General features: G+C 37.8%; 1 protein-coding gene across 4 annotated transcripts in view; it reads left to right on the top strand.

Annotated features, from left to right (window-relative positions):
* Positions 1 to 17166, top strand: part of RhoGAP15B (RhoGAP_ARAP and RA_ARAPs domain-containing protein RhoGAP15B) — a 339597-nt gene that overhangs the window by 234869 nt on the left and 87562 nt on the right. For 3 of the 4 annotated variants that reach the window (XM_090405963.1, XM_090405964.1, XM_090405965.1), the window contains exon 13: positions 8661 to 8732. The exons of the other annotated variant lie outside the window; for it this stretch is intronic. In XM_090405963.1, coding sequence (XP_090262089.1) covers positions 8661 to 8732 — 72 coding nt within the window. The remainder of the gene's footprint in view (positions 1 to 8660; positions 8733 to 17166) is intronic. 4 annotated transcript variants of the gene reach the window in all.

The raw sequence follows: 17166 nt of genomic DNA, 5'->3' as shown, positions 1-17166 counted from the left end.
TTACTTTATTCAAGTTGAAGTGATACTTGCATATCTATCTATCTCAATGGCTTTAACAGGCCTTTAAGGCCCACAACCTTCCAAGCATGCTTGGATTTCGTAACCGAAATACGAGGATAGAATGGTCACTCCTATGCCTCAAGGTATTCTTGGCTGTATCCCTGTGTGTTCAAGGGGCCGGTTTGCCTGCTTGCGGGATGAAAAACACCAGATAAACTGGCGGAAAAAACCCTACTGCCCGCGCCCAAGACCGGCTAACTTGGCTATGACTGAGGAAGATCCTTCAGCTCCTCACGTCTCCGACGGGAATCGAACCTAGGACACTCCTTCCCCAGGCATATGGTTGCGAAGCGCAAAGCCACTAGGCTAACCGCGCGGACGATACTTGCATATAAGTGGCTAAATACATCTTCCATGTGGTCTTCTACACTTAATTCACCCATGTTTTCAATTAGATTTTCAGCTTTATTATATGTGGCCATCGTTCCAATATTACTCAATGTAGATGCTGGTAAATGATAGTCTGTACAGCATTTTCTCAGTCAAGTTATGCCTCAGGCCATACTTGACTGAGAAAATAGCTGTCAGCATGGGCAATTCCATCTTGTTTCTTAATTTAGTTTTAACTATATTCATGGAACTAAAAATTCGTTCAATTTCCACATTAGAATTTGGAAGTATTAATAAATTTATTGCACACTGAGCAATTTCTTTAATTGGATTCATTCCAGATGCATCTTTATATTCTTGTACTTCAGTCCAGAATAGCTCAGTGTTTTCTATATTTGTCCATTTATTTAAGTGGATAGTATTGTGCTGGTATTCAGCAGCAACATCTTTTTCTGTTTCAGCATTATTTCTAAGATGGGAGTAACAGGTTCTTTTATATGTTTTAGGGTATTGTCAACAGAAAAAGAAGACATCGTTCTTAAAATATTCAAGTTTTCAGGTAACCTTTGCTTAACACGTTCGCTGCCAACTACGAGTATTCTCATAGTTGGTATATGATCATCACAAGCCGACTACGAATATACTCTTATGACGCTTACCGCCGGCAATGAGATTACCTGTACTGACCTTGAAGAAGTGAAAATACTTGGCATGCGGAGCTAGCAGCGAAAGTGTGTATACTCATAGATGGTAAATGAGCCTCACAAGCCAACTACAAATATACTCGTATGTCGATTACCACAGGCAACGAGATTACCCATACTGACCTTGAAGAAGTGAAATTGCTTGGCGTGCGGTAACAAACTATGCCCGAGTAGTGTAGCAGCGAACGTGTTAAGCTGTTTGAACAGACCAAGAAGAAACTGTCTTGCTCAACTTTTAAGAATTCACTCATCATTTTGCATTATTTTCTTTTGTATCATCAATTCCGAAATTTTTCTTTCAAATGTATAACCAAGATTTGGATTGGGATCCAAATAGTCATCAATCTCAGACTCTAGAGGGTCGACTGTGGATGATGGTAGCACTAACATAGCAATAGGGCCAATCAAACGAGAAAGGTCTTCAAATAATCTCATCTTATCCGCATTGTTAGATTCAAACATTTTGTTAACCTGCTGAGCTTGAACTAGAAAAGGATGCAAAAATAAAAGGTACAACAGATTCCTTTCATCTTTGTACATCTTCCACAAAATTTGAGCTTTGTAACATTTCTCAGTCACACTTACTACTTCGAAGTGAGTTTTTAATTCCAACCACTGGCTTGAGAATTCTGTCTACTTGCAGGTTCAATGGAGAGCCACCTCGTTACACAAGTGCTTACAATTTTCAGAGGAGCATCATTTTCGTTGATAGTTTGATACAGCTCTTTGTATGCTGCTTGTCTTGAAGAAGAATGTGAAAACTACTTATACGTTTCGGCAACTAAAAATTCTAATTTTCTTGGAAGAGATTCTGCACAAGTGTGAGACACTGCCAGTTGTGATGAATGGCATACACATCTAATTAAAATTAAGGAGGGAATATATGGCTTCAGTTGTTCATAAACGCCAATATTGACACCAACCGTATCACTAACATTGTCTGTACCAATTGCAATGAGATTTTTAATGTCCAGTTTCTTGGGTAAGAGCTCTTTTTTCAGTGCAGCCACAATACCACTAGCATTACACTTTTCTAGAACCATCATGCTCAGAAATGTATGCATAATATTGTTGAATTTCTTGCAATATTAAATGATGGCCATTCCTAAAATCTTATTCACTGTGATATCATTCGATTCCTCTATTAGCAAGCTGAAATTTTCATCTCCAATGTCCGCAACTAGATCTTCTTCAAAATGCTCACTTAGAATATTCTTTACAATTGCAGAGCACTTAGTTCAGTACATTTTTACCTTTGGCATAATTAGACGGTCTCGGATGATATTTTTGCAAAGATCTACTAAATGATCGTAACTGTTGAATGATAAGTGACAAAGAAATAATGCTAACCTACCTTCAAAGTTTGCTGTCTCACATCATACTTTTTCACAAGCATATTTGTAATAGGAACAGCCTTATATGGAACTGCACCAAGATGTTTCTTAGTTTCGCTATGCTTTACAAGGTGACAATATTTAACAGCTGTATCACATCTGCAAAACTTACAGTGGCCTTTTGTATCATCACCAGGAATTTCACACAACCATTTACTAAACATTCCCATTTGCAACCACTCCCTCCCTAAATTTTTGTTTGTAAGCTTTATTTTTCTCTTTGCTCATTTTTGAAGAAGGGTATACAATGCTCTGCAACTAATTACAATTAGTCTTTGAAAACTTCCCACTCGCTATCGTAACTACCAACCAAAACGTGGTGCAAAGACTAACTTGTACCTTTAAGGCGACAAAATGGCAGACTGTTGGGCCACGTGACTGACTGCCGTTGTCATGCGTTTGAAATGTATACGATGCTCGCACCAGACGTACAATACAATTCCTTATCAAATGCGAACATCTGGAAAACTTTTGAAACAATTTCTTTAACAGTAAGTTATAAAAACAACTAAAAAGAGCTGAAACTAGTTCTGAAGCAGCTAGATTTGGAGTAATAGATTAAAATTTTTGGAGGAAGAAAAGGGAAATTTCTAGGGAAGAAAAAAAAAAGCTAAATTGGCAACACTGTCTGTAAGTTTTATTTTTTAAAGATTTTTGTTAGTTTTGCAAATGTGCTTGGATATATGGAGTTGTGATAGCTTTGATGTGGACTCTGTTCTTGAGGGAGAGAAAAGGATGTGTGGTCTTGGAGATGTTTTTGGATAAGGAATTGTAGCCATTGGCTAAGAAGGTTTTGTGAAGGTGGACAAGTTCAGTGGAGAGGACACTGTTATCTGAAATAATTCATTTTGCCCTGTTATATAAAGTTTTAATAATTCCATACTGTTCACAAATGTATCTACCAGTGTGTGTTTGTGAATTTTCTGTAAACAGAGAACTCCAGGGATCCATCAGGCTGGCATGTAATTTTAAAGTGTCTAGAAAGAGGCAACTGTTGTCATTTTCGGTTTCTAATATGAATTGGATACTGGGATGTCGATTGTTAATAAAGAAACTACCCTAACCATAACAAATTTGGGAAGCTGTCGTCCTCCATACTTCAGCTCAATAGCCAAGAACATTTAGCTCATTAAGGGGACACTATTTAGAACTTTAGGCCTACTTTCAGTTGACATGCTTCATCTTCATTACTTAATGAAGTGCCTGCATGCATATATCTTATGGTATTTTGTTCCCTGGTGATGGCAGTTTGACTTTGTCGAAATATTGGACATATTCTTCTTCTTCAACCTTTTGGTTCTGTCTACTGCTAGATGAAGATGATTTTTCTGCCTCTCCCATCCATCTCACTCCTGCAATTTGTTCCAGTTCATCCCTCCACTTTCTTCTCAGTCTTCCTCTTTGTCTTGCTCCATCCATTGGTCTCCACTCTGTTGTTTTTCTAGTCCATCTCTCATCATTGCATCTGGCAATATGACCAGCCCATCTCCACTTAGCCTGTTTAATGTATTTTACAATATCCATGATACCTGTTTGAGATCTTATCCAGGTATTTGTCTTCTTATCTCTTAATATTATTTTTAGTATACTTCTTTTCATCTTCTCAGCTTTTTGTTTAGGGCTTCTGTTAAAGTCCATGTTTCTCCCTCATATGTTAGGACAGGAAGTATGCACTGTTCAAAAGCTTTCCTTTTTAGACTCACAGGGATGTCACTACTGAATATGTCTCATTTTCCCATAAGCCATCCATCCAAGGTGAATTCTTTGTTCAATCTCTTTTCTTTGGCAATCCTCAAAGGATAACAATTGGCCCAAATATACATATGAAGTAACTTGTTCTATTTCATGGTTTTCAACTTTGACAGTTCTGTGGTTGGTTTATGTATTTATTCATCATTATTTTTGTTTTTTCTCTATTTTTAATCCAATTACTCTGGAGGCTTCATTTAGCTGATTTAGCCTTTCTTCAAGATTATCTATTAGGACAATATCATCTGCAAATTTCAGATGATGCAGCCTTTCTTCATTTATGTTTATTCCTTTTGTTTCCCGATCAAAGCTTCTAAAGACTTCTTATAATGCAGTTGTAAATAGTTTGGGAGATATAGTATCACCTTTCTGGATGCCTTTTTTTGTACTGGAAACTTTTCACTGTTTTTTATATAATTTAATTACAGAAGTTGCATTATTATAAATATGTTTTAGTGTTTCAATATATGGTTTCTCAAACGTGTGGACAGACTTATGTGTTCGTCGAACATGTTGTTTATTATTTTAACGGTATAATAGAACACAGAAACTAAGTAAATAATTAATTTATTAACTTGATGCTGATATTTCGCTGGTGTTATAACTAGCATCTTCAGAGCACAAAAACACTGTTTGTCACAATACGCGAGACTAAAACAACATGGTGTACTTAAACAAAATTGTAGCAGCCAATTTTTTTTTTTTCAGATAGAGGGCGCCAAAATCAGGACTCTAGTCTTTGTGTTGCTGCTACAATTTTGTTTAAGTACACCATGTTGTTTTAGTCTCGCGTATTGTGACAAACAGTGTTTTTGTGCTCTGAAGATGCTGGTTATAACACCAGCGAAATATCAGCATCAAGTTAATAAATTAATTATTTACTTAGTTTCTGTGTTCTATTATACTGTTAAAATAATAAACAATATGGTTTCTCAGTTCCCTGGGTTTCAAGAGTTTCTAATGTTGCAGATGTTTTAACTGAATCAAATGCTTTTTCATAGTCTATATAGGCCAGGCATAAGGATTTATTGTATTCAATTGATTTTTCAAAGAGCTGTCTTAATGTGTGAATATAGTCCAAAGTATTGTAATTCTTCCTAAATCCAGCTTGTTCACAGGATTGCATTCTCTCAAGTTTAGATTTTATTCTATTATTTATAATTTTTGTGAAGACTTTATATATGGTGGGGAGTAGGCTTTATAGGTCTGTAGTTTTTAATTTCTTCCTTATTGCCCTTTTTAAAAATTAATATTAGAAGTGAATTGATCCAATTTTTTGGAATTTTTCTCTATTTTAGGCATTTATTAAAGAGTTCAGTCAGCTCTTTGATGACAGGGCTTCCTCCCAGTTTTAAGAAGTCTACCATAATTCCATCTTCTCCTGGGGCCTTTCCATTCTTCATTTCCTGCAGTGCCATTTCCACTTCACCTTGTAAGATCTCAATGGCATCATTGTCTTCATAGAGTTCAGTATAAAATTCTTGAATTCTTTTGATTAATTCATCTCAATTTTATATATATATATATATATATATATATATATATATATATATATATATATATATAAGTTCACTATTTTTTCCTCTTACAGCAGCTATTTCCCTTGTTCCAACTGATAATGTTTGTCTTGGGACCTTCATATTACTATTGTTTCTTTAATTTTCTAGTATTATATGATCTAATTTCATGTTTTATCCTTTTGCGTATTACAAATTTCATAAATTTTACGAATTTCTGAATATTCTATTTTATTGATCTCATTCAAATCTCTTTTCTTCTCTTTGGTGACTTTTTACACCTCCTATTTCTAGTGCACAATTCAAGAGAGATTTTGTTAATATTTCATTAGCATCATCGATGGTGGTAGTAGCTGTGTTTCACTTTTTTAGTTCATTTTTGAGTGACTCTTTATAACAGCTTTTATTGTATAGAAGTTTTTGTAGATTCACTAAATTGAACTTTTTTTTCTTATAAGCTTATTCTGTTCCCATTTTTGGTTGATCCATACTTTTGCCCTTACTAGTCTGTGGTCACTTCCTGTATTGAATCTATTAAGCACTTTGGTATTATTATTATATATCTTTTGTTGGAGAGGATGAAGTCTATTTCATTATAGGTTTGTCCATTTTCGGTTGATTTTCTTCTTGAAAAAGCTGTTCATAATAAAGAGGTTATTTTCTTCTGCGAATTCAATAAGTCTTTCTCTTCTTTTATTCCTCTGTCCAAATCCAAATTTACCGATGGAGTTCAAATGGTCATCTCTGCTTCCAATCTTGGCATTAAAGTCACCTATTATAATTATGTACAATTCTTTAGAATTATTTAATGTGTATTCTAATGTTTCATAGAAATCTATCTCTTCATCTGGATGGTCCATGGTTGCATATATTTGTATAATTTTCAGTTGGTATCTTTTGTTTATGAAGAAACTTAGTTCAGCTATTCTTGATGTTATTTTATTAACAAACAAGACATTGTCCTTGAGTGTTTTATTTATTAGGAATCCTACACCACCAGTTGAGTTTCTTTCACATTCACAGTAGTAGAGTAGATGTCCATCTTTTAATTGCATGAGAATTTCTTCTTTCCTTCTTATATTTTTTCTTCTTATATTTCTTCTTTCCTTCTATCTGATAGGCCCACAACATCCCATTTTATATGGTCCAATTCCTTTGTCGTTTCTTCCAATCTATCATTATCCCGTAGAGATTGCAATTACATGTTCCTACTAATATCCTTCTGTCATTGTGCATTGTAGGTGGTCTCATTGTAGATAGTGGACACTGTAGCATATTTTTTGACCTAGACCTTCTACCTAAGTCCAAGATGCTTTCCTATTTATGTTGGGCAATGGACGAGCCAGTATGTAATTTTCCTACTTGATTCATCATTTACATTGTCCTCATGGGGGTGGGGTATTTGGCCTTATAGCACTACGCTGGCCAGACAGGTTGGTGCCTCACAATAGTGCATAAGATGAAATGACACAGCAAAATAACAAAGATTCACCCCTAGCCCTTGAATACTCTAATAGCATTGGGGGGAAAGGAGCTTCCCCCTAAACCGCTGTTAACACTATACAAGTCACAAATCCGCCCAGCTCCCGAGTACTGCTCTCACATCTGGAGTGGAGCTCCAAAAAGCTCCCTCAAAATGCTTGATTCCATAGAGAGGATTGCAATTAGACTAATAAATGACCCATCCTTCACCAACTCGCTCCCCCCACTTTCACATAGACGCTTGGTCTCTGCAATCCGTATGTTCTATAAATACTTTCACGGGAAAGGTTCATCTGAAACAGCATCAATAATTCCTCCACCCTGTACTAAGCCCATTGGAACATGTACAGCTGCTGCCCACAGGGCCGGATTTAGACTTGTTGAGGATCTAAGCTATACAAAACCCAGAGGGGGCCCCCCCTACTGTTTTAAATTACATCAGCTGGTTTTTTTATTTGAGGCCCCGGCAGATTGCGAGGCCCTAAGCTGTAGCTTTTTTAGCTTATACGTAAATCTGGCACTGGCTGCCCAACATCCTTTTATAGTACACCTCGAAACCCACAGAACAAGTTTCTTCTCCTCCTCATTCATCCCTGCTACTGCAGTACTGTGGAACAGTCTTCCCCCTGACGTATTTCCCAAGGAATACAATATACAGGTGTTCAAATCAAATGTAAACAAGTTTCTCCTTTCACAACCCATATACAGTACTACCGTACTATAGGTTGACCAGCCAACCTCCTGTATATGGGCCCAACATAAAAAATAAAAAAATAATAAAGAGAGAGAGAAGAAAAAAGCAAGAAAGGAAGAGGAGGGACTGGTCTACAGATAATATAACAGATGTATATTACATGAAGTAAGGCATGGTCCAACATCAGGTACCTCGGGTTTGCCATGCCTGTACTCACTAAAGTTGAGCCCCTGGCCTGGTTGGCTAGTGGTTAGCATATCTGCTCTCCAGCCAAGAGGCTATGTAACCTGTGTCCTGGCACAGTATGACCTTTGATGTCTTTGTGCCATCAAATCAAATCTCTCTTTCTAAGCAGCCAAATTTCTCCCAGCACTTCAACATCATTATGTCAAAGGTAGTTAGTTTTCACAATACAGACACATTCACTCTGCTTTGTTATAGCAAGCAGAATGAATCTGCTTGCTATAACAAACTACTTAAAAAAAAAGTCAGTCACATCCCTATATTATCACACGCTTGCTATTTTGAGAGATATCTGTATCCAGCAACTTCTGTAGGTATCATTTAAATATATTAAATAGGTTTTAGTACCATTTTTGATAGTTAATGGCATTGCAAATCATTATGGTTATCATAAGTTTCCACTTGGAAAAACTAAAAAGTAGGACATTTTAATAGAACAAATAATAAATGAAAATATATTAATATATATTGTTATGTTCCTCTTTAGAGACCTGCAGGAGATATTCTAATTGGGGTGTATGTATATAGTAAAGACTGGGGAAAGTGTCTTAATGTGAGGGTAAGCTTATTAATCCATTTCACTAATATAATCTTTTAGATTTCATGTGGATACCATATGTGAAAAAAATTTTTTTTCAGGACAAAACAGAGCAAAATTAATTAGTTAAGATAACAGTGCCCTCTCTACAGTCTTTCTCTTCTAAATTTACTGTCATGGAGCATGGTCTTTTTTCATTTGATTTATTGCTCGTGGAATCAAAAGATAAATTCCCTCCCATCTCAGTTCCAGGTATATACAGAGTCCTTTGTTCCTGCAAGTTGGCCTACTATGGACAGACAGGAAGATCAGCTACCATCCAAATGGAAGAACATAAAAAAATACATCTGCAGTCATGACTATGGTGAATCTGGCACGGGAGGGAATTTATCTTTAGTGGAGCAAATAAGAGTAGCTAGTTTTAAGTGGGGCCTGAACGTGGTGCAAAGATTTATTTCTTTAACATTCTGGATATTTTTTCTGGCATGCCTTGGACATAGAGGATGATGATGATAGCATTCCTAAAATCTTTCTTAAGATAAGGTTGTGGATTAGGAGAATGATTTTTTTTATATATATATATTGTGGAAACTGTAACCATTGGGTAGAAAAGTGTGGTGTATAGGATTGAATTCTGTTGCAAGAGAGATCTCATTGGAACAAAGGTTATAAGCTCTATGGGTTAGTGTTTTTATGATACCATATTGTTGAGGGGGGGGGGGGGTGATGGGAAAGTTTGTGTGTGAATGTATCTGCCTGTGTGAGTGGGTTTCTTATATACTGAAAAGGACAGGTTACCATTAGATAGGCAGGTGACCAAGGCGTCTAGAAAGGCCAGACTATTATTATTTTCCGTTTCCATTGTAAATTGCATTCTAGGGTGAAAGCTATTGAGGTGACATAGAAAAGTATCTGATGTGTCTGGGCCATGAGACCGAATAGAAAGGAGATCATCTACATATCTCAACTAGATAGAAGGTTTGAGAGGGACTGAGTAAAGAGCTTGTTTTTCAAAATCTTCCATGGGAGGGAATATATGGCTTGCCCTAAGGGGAGTGAGATGGGACACCCCATAGTTACCCTTTATCTGTTTATAAATGGGAAGAATTTTTTATGTATGATGTGATATTACCAGTAAGGAAGACAAGAGATTTTGCTAACTGTTTGGATGATTTATAGCAGGGAGAATTAGTGGTCATAGGGAGGAATCTTGGGGGGGGGGGGGTAACTGAAGGGTTTGAGTTTTTTTGTGATATCAGGAGTACAGAAAGAAACTTTTTTTGAGTAAGCTTTTTTAATTTCTTGATTTTTGATTTTGTGTGATCATAATCTAAAGGTCTGTAGTGGGGGGGGGTGGGGGGGGGGGGGGGTGGGGGGGGGGGGGGGTGGGGGGGGGGGGGGGTGGGGGGGGGGGGGGGTGGGGGGGGGGGGGGGTGGGGGGGGGGGGGGGTGGGGGGGGGGGGGGGTGGGGGGGGGGGGGGGTGGGGGGGGGGGGGGGTGGGGGGGGGGGGGGGTGGGGGGGGGGGGGGGTGGGGGGGGGGGGGGGTGGGGGGGGGGGGGGGTGGGGGGGGGGGGGGGTGGGGGGGGGGGGGGGTGGGGGGGGGGGGGGGTGGGGGGGGGGGGGGGTGGGGGGGGGGGGGGGTGGGGGGGGGGGGGGGTGGGGGGGGGGGGGGGTGGGGGGGGGGGGGGGTGGGGGGGGGGGGGGGTGGGGGGGGGGGGGGGTGGGGGGGGGGGGGGGTGGGGGGGGGGGGGGGTGGGGGGGGGGGGGGGTGGGGGGGGGGGGGGGTGGGGGGGGGGGGGGGTGGGGGGGGGGGGGGGTGGGGGGGGGGGGGGGTGGGGGGGGGGATGTCATAATTACAATTTCATGTTTCCAGGAAGAGTCAAATTTAAATATACTTGAGTGAAATATCTCAGTCTGATTCCATCAAATTCTGTGGTTGGTGTTAATGGCCTGGGAAGCAAGCTCAGATTTATCAGATTATATTTGATGTACTGGTTTCTCATGTCAGCAAAATGGACCAATCTTTCCAAAATAGCATAGCTGACAAGAACAAGGTATTTGATATATATACCTGGCAAGGATTTAGGAAAGTAATTTATTCTTAGTGGAGAGTAGTAAAGGAGATACTTTCAGGGAATGGTTTGAGAGTAGTGTGTGAAGAAAAACTTTTGAAGAGCTCATGCTATTTGTTCTGATGCCCCTTTAAGGTGCCCCTTCAATTACATTCTGATTGAGGACTAATATATACTATTGAGTACCACATCCAACTTTTTAGTTTTAATTTTAATTAATGCTAACGCTTGTAATTATTATTTATGTTTTTTTCACTTGTTATACTATAAATTAAAAATGCCAAATTCTGTTCTTGGTTTCATCCTTTATCCAAATGTAAGCAAACAATGTTTGAGTGTGGAGTATCTTCACTACTCATCTACTTGTATATAGAAGTTAATGACTTCAATCAATTGCCTTAGCATCCCATAATACAAAGCACACATCCTTATAGCTGTATATAGTGATATTCATTATAGGAAGGACCACCGCACAGACTGGTTTCGACCTTTATTGGGGTATGTTAGAGTTTAGGATACCTCTCCAAAAACTGAGTGATATACAAGATCACTCTAAACCTCACTGAGCAACCCTGAAGGATCACTACTAAACTTATCACTCCTGACCTGAATCACTCTAGGACAGGAAACTTAGAAGGCTTCACTTAATGACAGACAAAAAACCACCACAAAGCAGAGCTTCTCTACTCCCCAGGAAGCAAGCAAACCCAAAGAACAACCTGATGTTCTTTGGGTTTGCTTGCTTGACAGTGGGATCCAGAAATATCTTCTGGATCCCACTGATGACAGTGGGATCCAGAAGAGAGGGTCAGAGTAGAGCTTCTCTACTCCCCAGGAAGCAAGCAAACCCAAAGAACAAACATTTTTAAAAGGTCATCAGTGGGATCCAGAAGTCAGGTCACTCCTGACCTGAATCACTCTAGAACAGGAAACTTAGAAGTCTTCACTTAATGACAGACAAAAAACCACCACAAAGCAGAGCTTCTCTACTCCCCAGGAAGCAAGCAAACCCAAAGAACAAACATTTTTAAAATGTCATCAGTGGGATCCAGAAGAGAGGGTCAGAGCAGAGCTTCTCTACTCCCCAGGAAGCAAGCAAACCCAAAGAACAAACATTTTTAAAAGGTCATCAGTGGGATCCAGAAGTCAGGTCACTCCTGACCTGAATCACTCTAGAACAGGAAACTTAGAAGTCTTCACTTAATGACAGACAAAAAACCACCACAAAGCAGAGCTTCTCTACTCCCCAGGAAGCAAGCAAACCCAAAGAACAAACATTTTTAAAATGTCATCAGTGGGATCCAGAAGAGACACCAACATTGGAGTCATGTAAAAGTCATATATTTCACATATACAAGCAGACAAAAGGCGTCTACTCTCACCTTATTATTAAAATACTCTGGATTAGAGACAGATGCTGAAACTGTTTTCACTTGGTTATTTTATAAGTTAAAGATACCAAGAAATTATATTCTTAGTTTAATCTTTTATCCAGGTATAAGCAGACAATGTATGCATGTGAAATATCTTCATAACTGGGCTACTTGTATTTAGAAATTAATGACTTCACATCAGTAGCCTTAGTATCCCATTATGCAAAGCACACATCCTTACAGATGTATATAATTCTATGCATTAATAGGAAGAGATACCAACATTGAAGTAATGTAGAAATCATATATTTCACATATACAAGTAGACAAAAGGTGTCTGCTCTCACTTTATTATTAAAATACTCTGGAATACTATTTTTTGTGAAGAATAATGATGTGAAGATGCATGTCTACCTGTAAAGGATGGCCTCCCATAAACAGAAAATTCAGTATTGTCAGCAGAGTTACAATGTATTAAAGTATCCCAAAAAGGAAGGCTGTTTTGGTAAAATTATGTTCAGTAATGAATTTAATGCAAGTGTATGAGTTCATTTTATCTAGAAATTAAAATAGTTCTGTTTCGGAGTGTGAAGATATAGGACTGCCCATTTCAGTTCCATCAATTTATTGAAACAATTTTTTACACTTATAAAATTACCAGCATTGATAGTAAACTTAAATAATTTAACAATATCATCAGGGAAATCTACTTGTAAAAGCTATAGAGTTTCTTAAAGTGTATGTTTGTAAACAGAGAAGCTACATCAAAAGAAACCATCATTTCATATTCTTGAAGTTGAAGATCTTTAATCTTTTTTTAAAGTCGTAATTCTTTTTGATATAAGAGGTGGTTTTTTCAGTAAAGTTTCGTGTAAGTCTTGAAATATATTTTGCCAAATAATAAGTAGGAGATCACTATGAAATCAATTATTGGACATAATGAATAACTAGATTTGCACTTTTTCACTATATTCTCACTATAAGAATGAAATCTGTAAATATGTGGGGGAATGATCATGAGATGAATCCATAACTTTTCAGTAGTATAATATCTAAGGAATATGTTTGATCTAATAATTGTTTTATTTCTTTAGCTGACTGTGTAGGATCTCTGTTGAATATACTATAAGTAATCTATCTTTCAGTAAAACATTGTTTGCAGTTATAGTCAGTGGCATCCATCAGAACCATTGCACTTCCTTTGTCACACTTTATTATAACAGTGGTATTATTTTGCCATAAAGATCAGAGAGCTTGTAATTCAGGTAAAGAAATATTCAGAGAAGGAGGCTTAGCTTTGCATAAACTATGGTTTGCGATTGCACAGATTTTATGCAATCTCAAACCATACTTTGTTGGTGTCAGCTGTACATAATTATCTAATGCCTTTTTCTGCATCTACTCTAAAGTCTAAATGAGGCATTCAACACAGTGTTACTGCAAAATCTGGACCTTTTGACAATACGCTTAATTCATCACTTGTAAAAGGTTGATTAATTAACTTTATAAACAAAATTAAGAACATAATATTCGACAAAGACGACTTATTAGTCAGTTTCGATGTTTCTACCCTTTTCACTAATGTCCCCATCAATGACACAATTCTCCTACTACAGAACAAATTTCCTCCCGACGTTACAGCCCTCTTTACCCACTTACTACAGTCCGGTTACTTTGTGTGGCAAAACAAATTTTACCTACAAAAAGAAGGTACAGCCATGGGCTCACCACTATTTCCCCCCCCCCCCCAATCGCTAACTTCTACATGGAAACCTTTGAGCAAAGGGCTCTTGATTCTGTCACGCTAAGACCGACAGTCTGGCTTAGATACGTTGACGATGTTCGCGACCACTACCCATCACAAAAATATGGAGTCATTAACACCCTTAAAAACAGAGTTACAACAATTTGCTCTAACCAACAAGCCCTGAAACAAGAACTAAAAATCATCAGCGACACATTCATAAATAATGGCTATAACAAAAATACTAATAATAAAATACTCCATAAAACAACAACAGAAACGAATCTAGATTACAGTAAAACCATAGCCATCCCATACATTAAAGGGTTATCAGAAAAAATCAACAGAATCCTACAACATTATAACCTCAATGCCACCTTTAAACCACTCACTAAACTTAAAACCATATTCAATTCCTCTAAGGATCCTCTCCTCCCATTAGCACATCCTGGAGTCTATTGCATTCGCTGCATCTGTAATTTACTGTACATTGGTGAAACAGGACGGACAATCCCTATACGCAAGAAAGAACACATTAGACACATTAAATATAACCATTATGGTGAAGTAGGCCTCTCAGACCATGCGCTCAACACCTTACACCAAATCAACTGGAAAAGCACCTGCTCTTTACACCACACAAAAACCTGGTATGAAAGGAAATTTAAGGAAGCCTGCGAAATCCTGATAAACCACCCAAATATCAACAACAAAGATGGCATGAAAATTCCAAGGATCTGGATGGCACACATTCAGTCTACATAATATATAAGATCCGGCATAAGTCAGGACTCTAGCCAATCTTCAGCTAGTATTAGAAACCATTCCATACCAACTGGCTGGAGTGTACAAGTATAATCATGATGTTACTATATGTATATAGATAGATACTTGTTGTTGTGCCCAATGTATTTCTACAACCAACAGATAACACTAATAATAGGACTCTAGCGTTGATGTATAATTTATTTATTTTTTTTTTTTTCACCAGAGTTCAGGCCAACAATTGTTGTAGCGGTTGGTCAGTATCTTTAACAAACCAGTTTGATTGTAGTGTAACTTGTTTTCCATGTATAGTTGTATGCTCCAGAAGATGACCTTGACATAAAGGTTGAAACGTCGAATGTAGATCTTAGTTATATTAAACTAAAGTTTTTATTCAAACACAGTAGTTGTCTCCATAATTTTCAAAAATGCATTTGGATCACTGTGTAAGCTTAAAAGAAAGGAAAAGAAAGGTTGATTAGTTAAATTTATGACCCATTTGTCATGGACAGAGCTGAATGGCTGCTGAACGAACAGATGGCTTCTTTGTTCTGATATTTCAAACTTATGAATCAACTTCTGTTTATAATTTAAGTGTGCACATCTGACTGAGGAAAGAGAAATTCTACAAATTAAGTAAAAATGTTCAGGATAGAGATTATTCTCTAGTAGAGTTTCAGGTTTAGAGATTTTAGTGTTATTTGAAAATAAGAGCTTCTTAATATAATGTATCCTTTCTAATAGCATCTTGCTAGCTCTTTGGTAAATCTTATATAAATCTTTGGAAAATTTTACATTTCATTAAGTATTGCAGACTTCGCATTTCCTCTCTTCCATGAAGAGAGGAAATGCGAATATTATAGAGAAAATGTTTTGAGAGACGATATGAAAAGGTTGTTGGAAGAAAGAGTGAAGTGTGAAAAAGTAAAAATCATTAGTATATTACCTAGATATGATAGAAATGAATTACAAAGAAGGGCTATGATGGCAAATGATTTGATGCATAGGCTGTGTAGAAGGAATGGCTGCAAGTTTTTGGATGTGTAAAGTGAGTTTGTAGGAAGATTGGATTTGTATAAGAGGGATGGCCTTCACTTGAATGCGTTGTGCATCAGGAGTCTTGTAAAATTATTGATTCATATGAGACCTAAAACAGAGAGTCAGGGAAACTGGATTCTGATGGGAGGAATCTTGAGAATCAGTGGGTAAGAACAACAGTGTTAATGATGGAAATGATTATGAACAGAGAAAAATTCTGTGTTTATCTGGTTCAGACCTATCAAGCATGTGTATGTGTGCATAAGTAAGGAACTAGATAAGAACTGTGTCATGTAGACCACAAACAAGAGTATACAAAAGAACATGCAGGTCACTTATTATACCCATTCGTGTACAGGCATAATAAGTTATGCCCGTATACGAATGCCAGGAGTATCAGAAACAAAGAAGTAGAGCTTGTTGGCTTGGTTAATATATTAGGACATCATATTGTAGGCATTAGTGAGACCTGGCTATCAAAGCAAACATACTAATTGGTATTGATGAGTGCAAAGGATACAGTATTTTTAGGAAAAATAGACAGAATCAGAGAGCGGGGAGCATGCTGCTAATTATGTCTGGCGACTTGAATCTAGTTAGAGATAAGACCTATGACTGCAATACTAGTAACGTTTTATCATGTGGCAGCGAGTTTGAAGCCATCTGATGTGAGGTGGAGTCTTACAAAATCAAATATGTGGTGGAGTGTTGTTACAGACCTAGTGGACCATTTGCTAGTGACGAAGAAATGCGCAACCAAATAAATATGATGGGTGTGAAAAGAGAAATCGTAATGGAGGACATAATTATCTGAACTTTGATTGGGTAGCTGTGAATTTGCATGAGAAGAATGAAATTGAATTTATTGAGCTGTTGCAAGACAACTTTCTCAAGCAGCATGTAACAGAAGGAACTTGTTAGAGCAGATTATAGGTCAGAGAGGGTTTCAGTTAAAGATGTAACTATTCTGCCTCAGGTTGGTGACAGCGATCATGCAGTACTCACTGGGGAAGGTGCTAAGTTTATGAAGATTCCATATAGAAAAGGTTTCATGCTGAACTACAAAGCCAAAAATTATGGCCACCTGAGGAGTATGTTGAGTTCTGCAAGGAATTCATTTTGTCTCTTTACAAGGCCTTGATAAGACCTTGGACTATTGTAGCAGGTCTGGTTTCTGTGGTGATTCTGGTACAGTGGAGAGATTGTCAAAAATGATATCAGGATTGTGGAATACTGATTCTGATGACAGACTGGGAATTTGTAGGCTGCAGACACTAGCAAACAGGAGAAAGAGGGGTGATATGATTGTCACTTACAAACTTCTGAAAGGGTTATACAGAATTTCAGTAGATGGAATTTTTCATTTTATGGAGAGTGGGAAAAGGTTGCAAGGACATCCTTGTCAGTTGAGAATGAATGCTGTCTAGAAGTGGGTGAGGACTAATTTTTCTCTCATAGAGTG

The sequence above is a fragment of the Typopeltis vanoorti genome, chromosome 16, assembly GCF_054136105.1.
Source record: "Typopeltis vanoorti isolate ZY-2024b chromosome 16, IOZ_Tvanoo_1.0, whole genome shotgun sequence".
Taxonomy (NCBI): Eukaryota; Metazoa; Arthropoda; class Arachnida; order Uropygi; family Thelyphonidae; genus Typopeltis; species Typopeltis vanoorti.
This window is presented reverse-complemented; position numbering and strand designations above follow the sequence as displayed.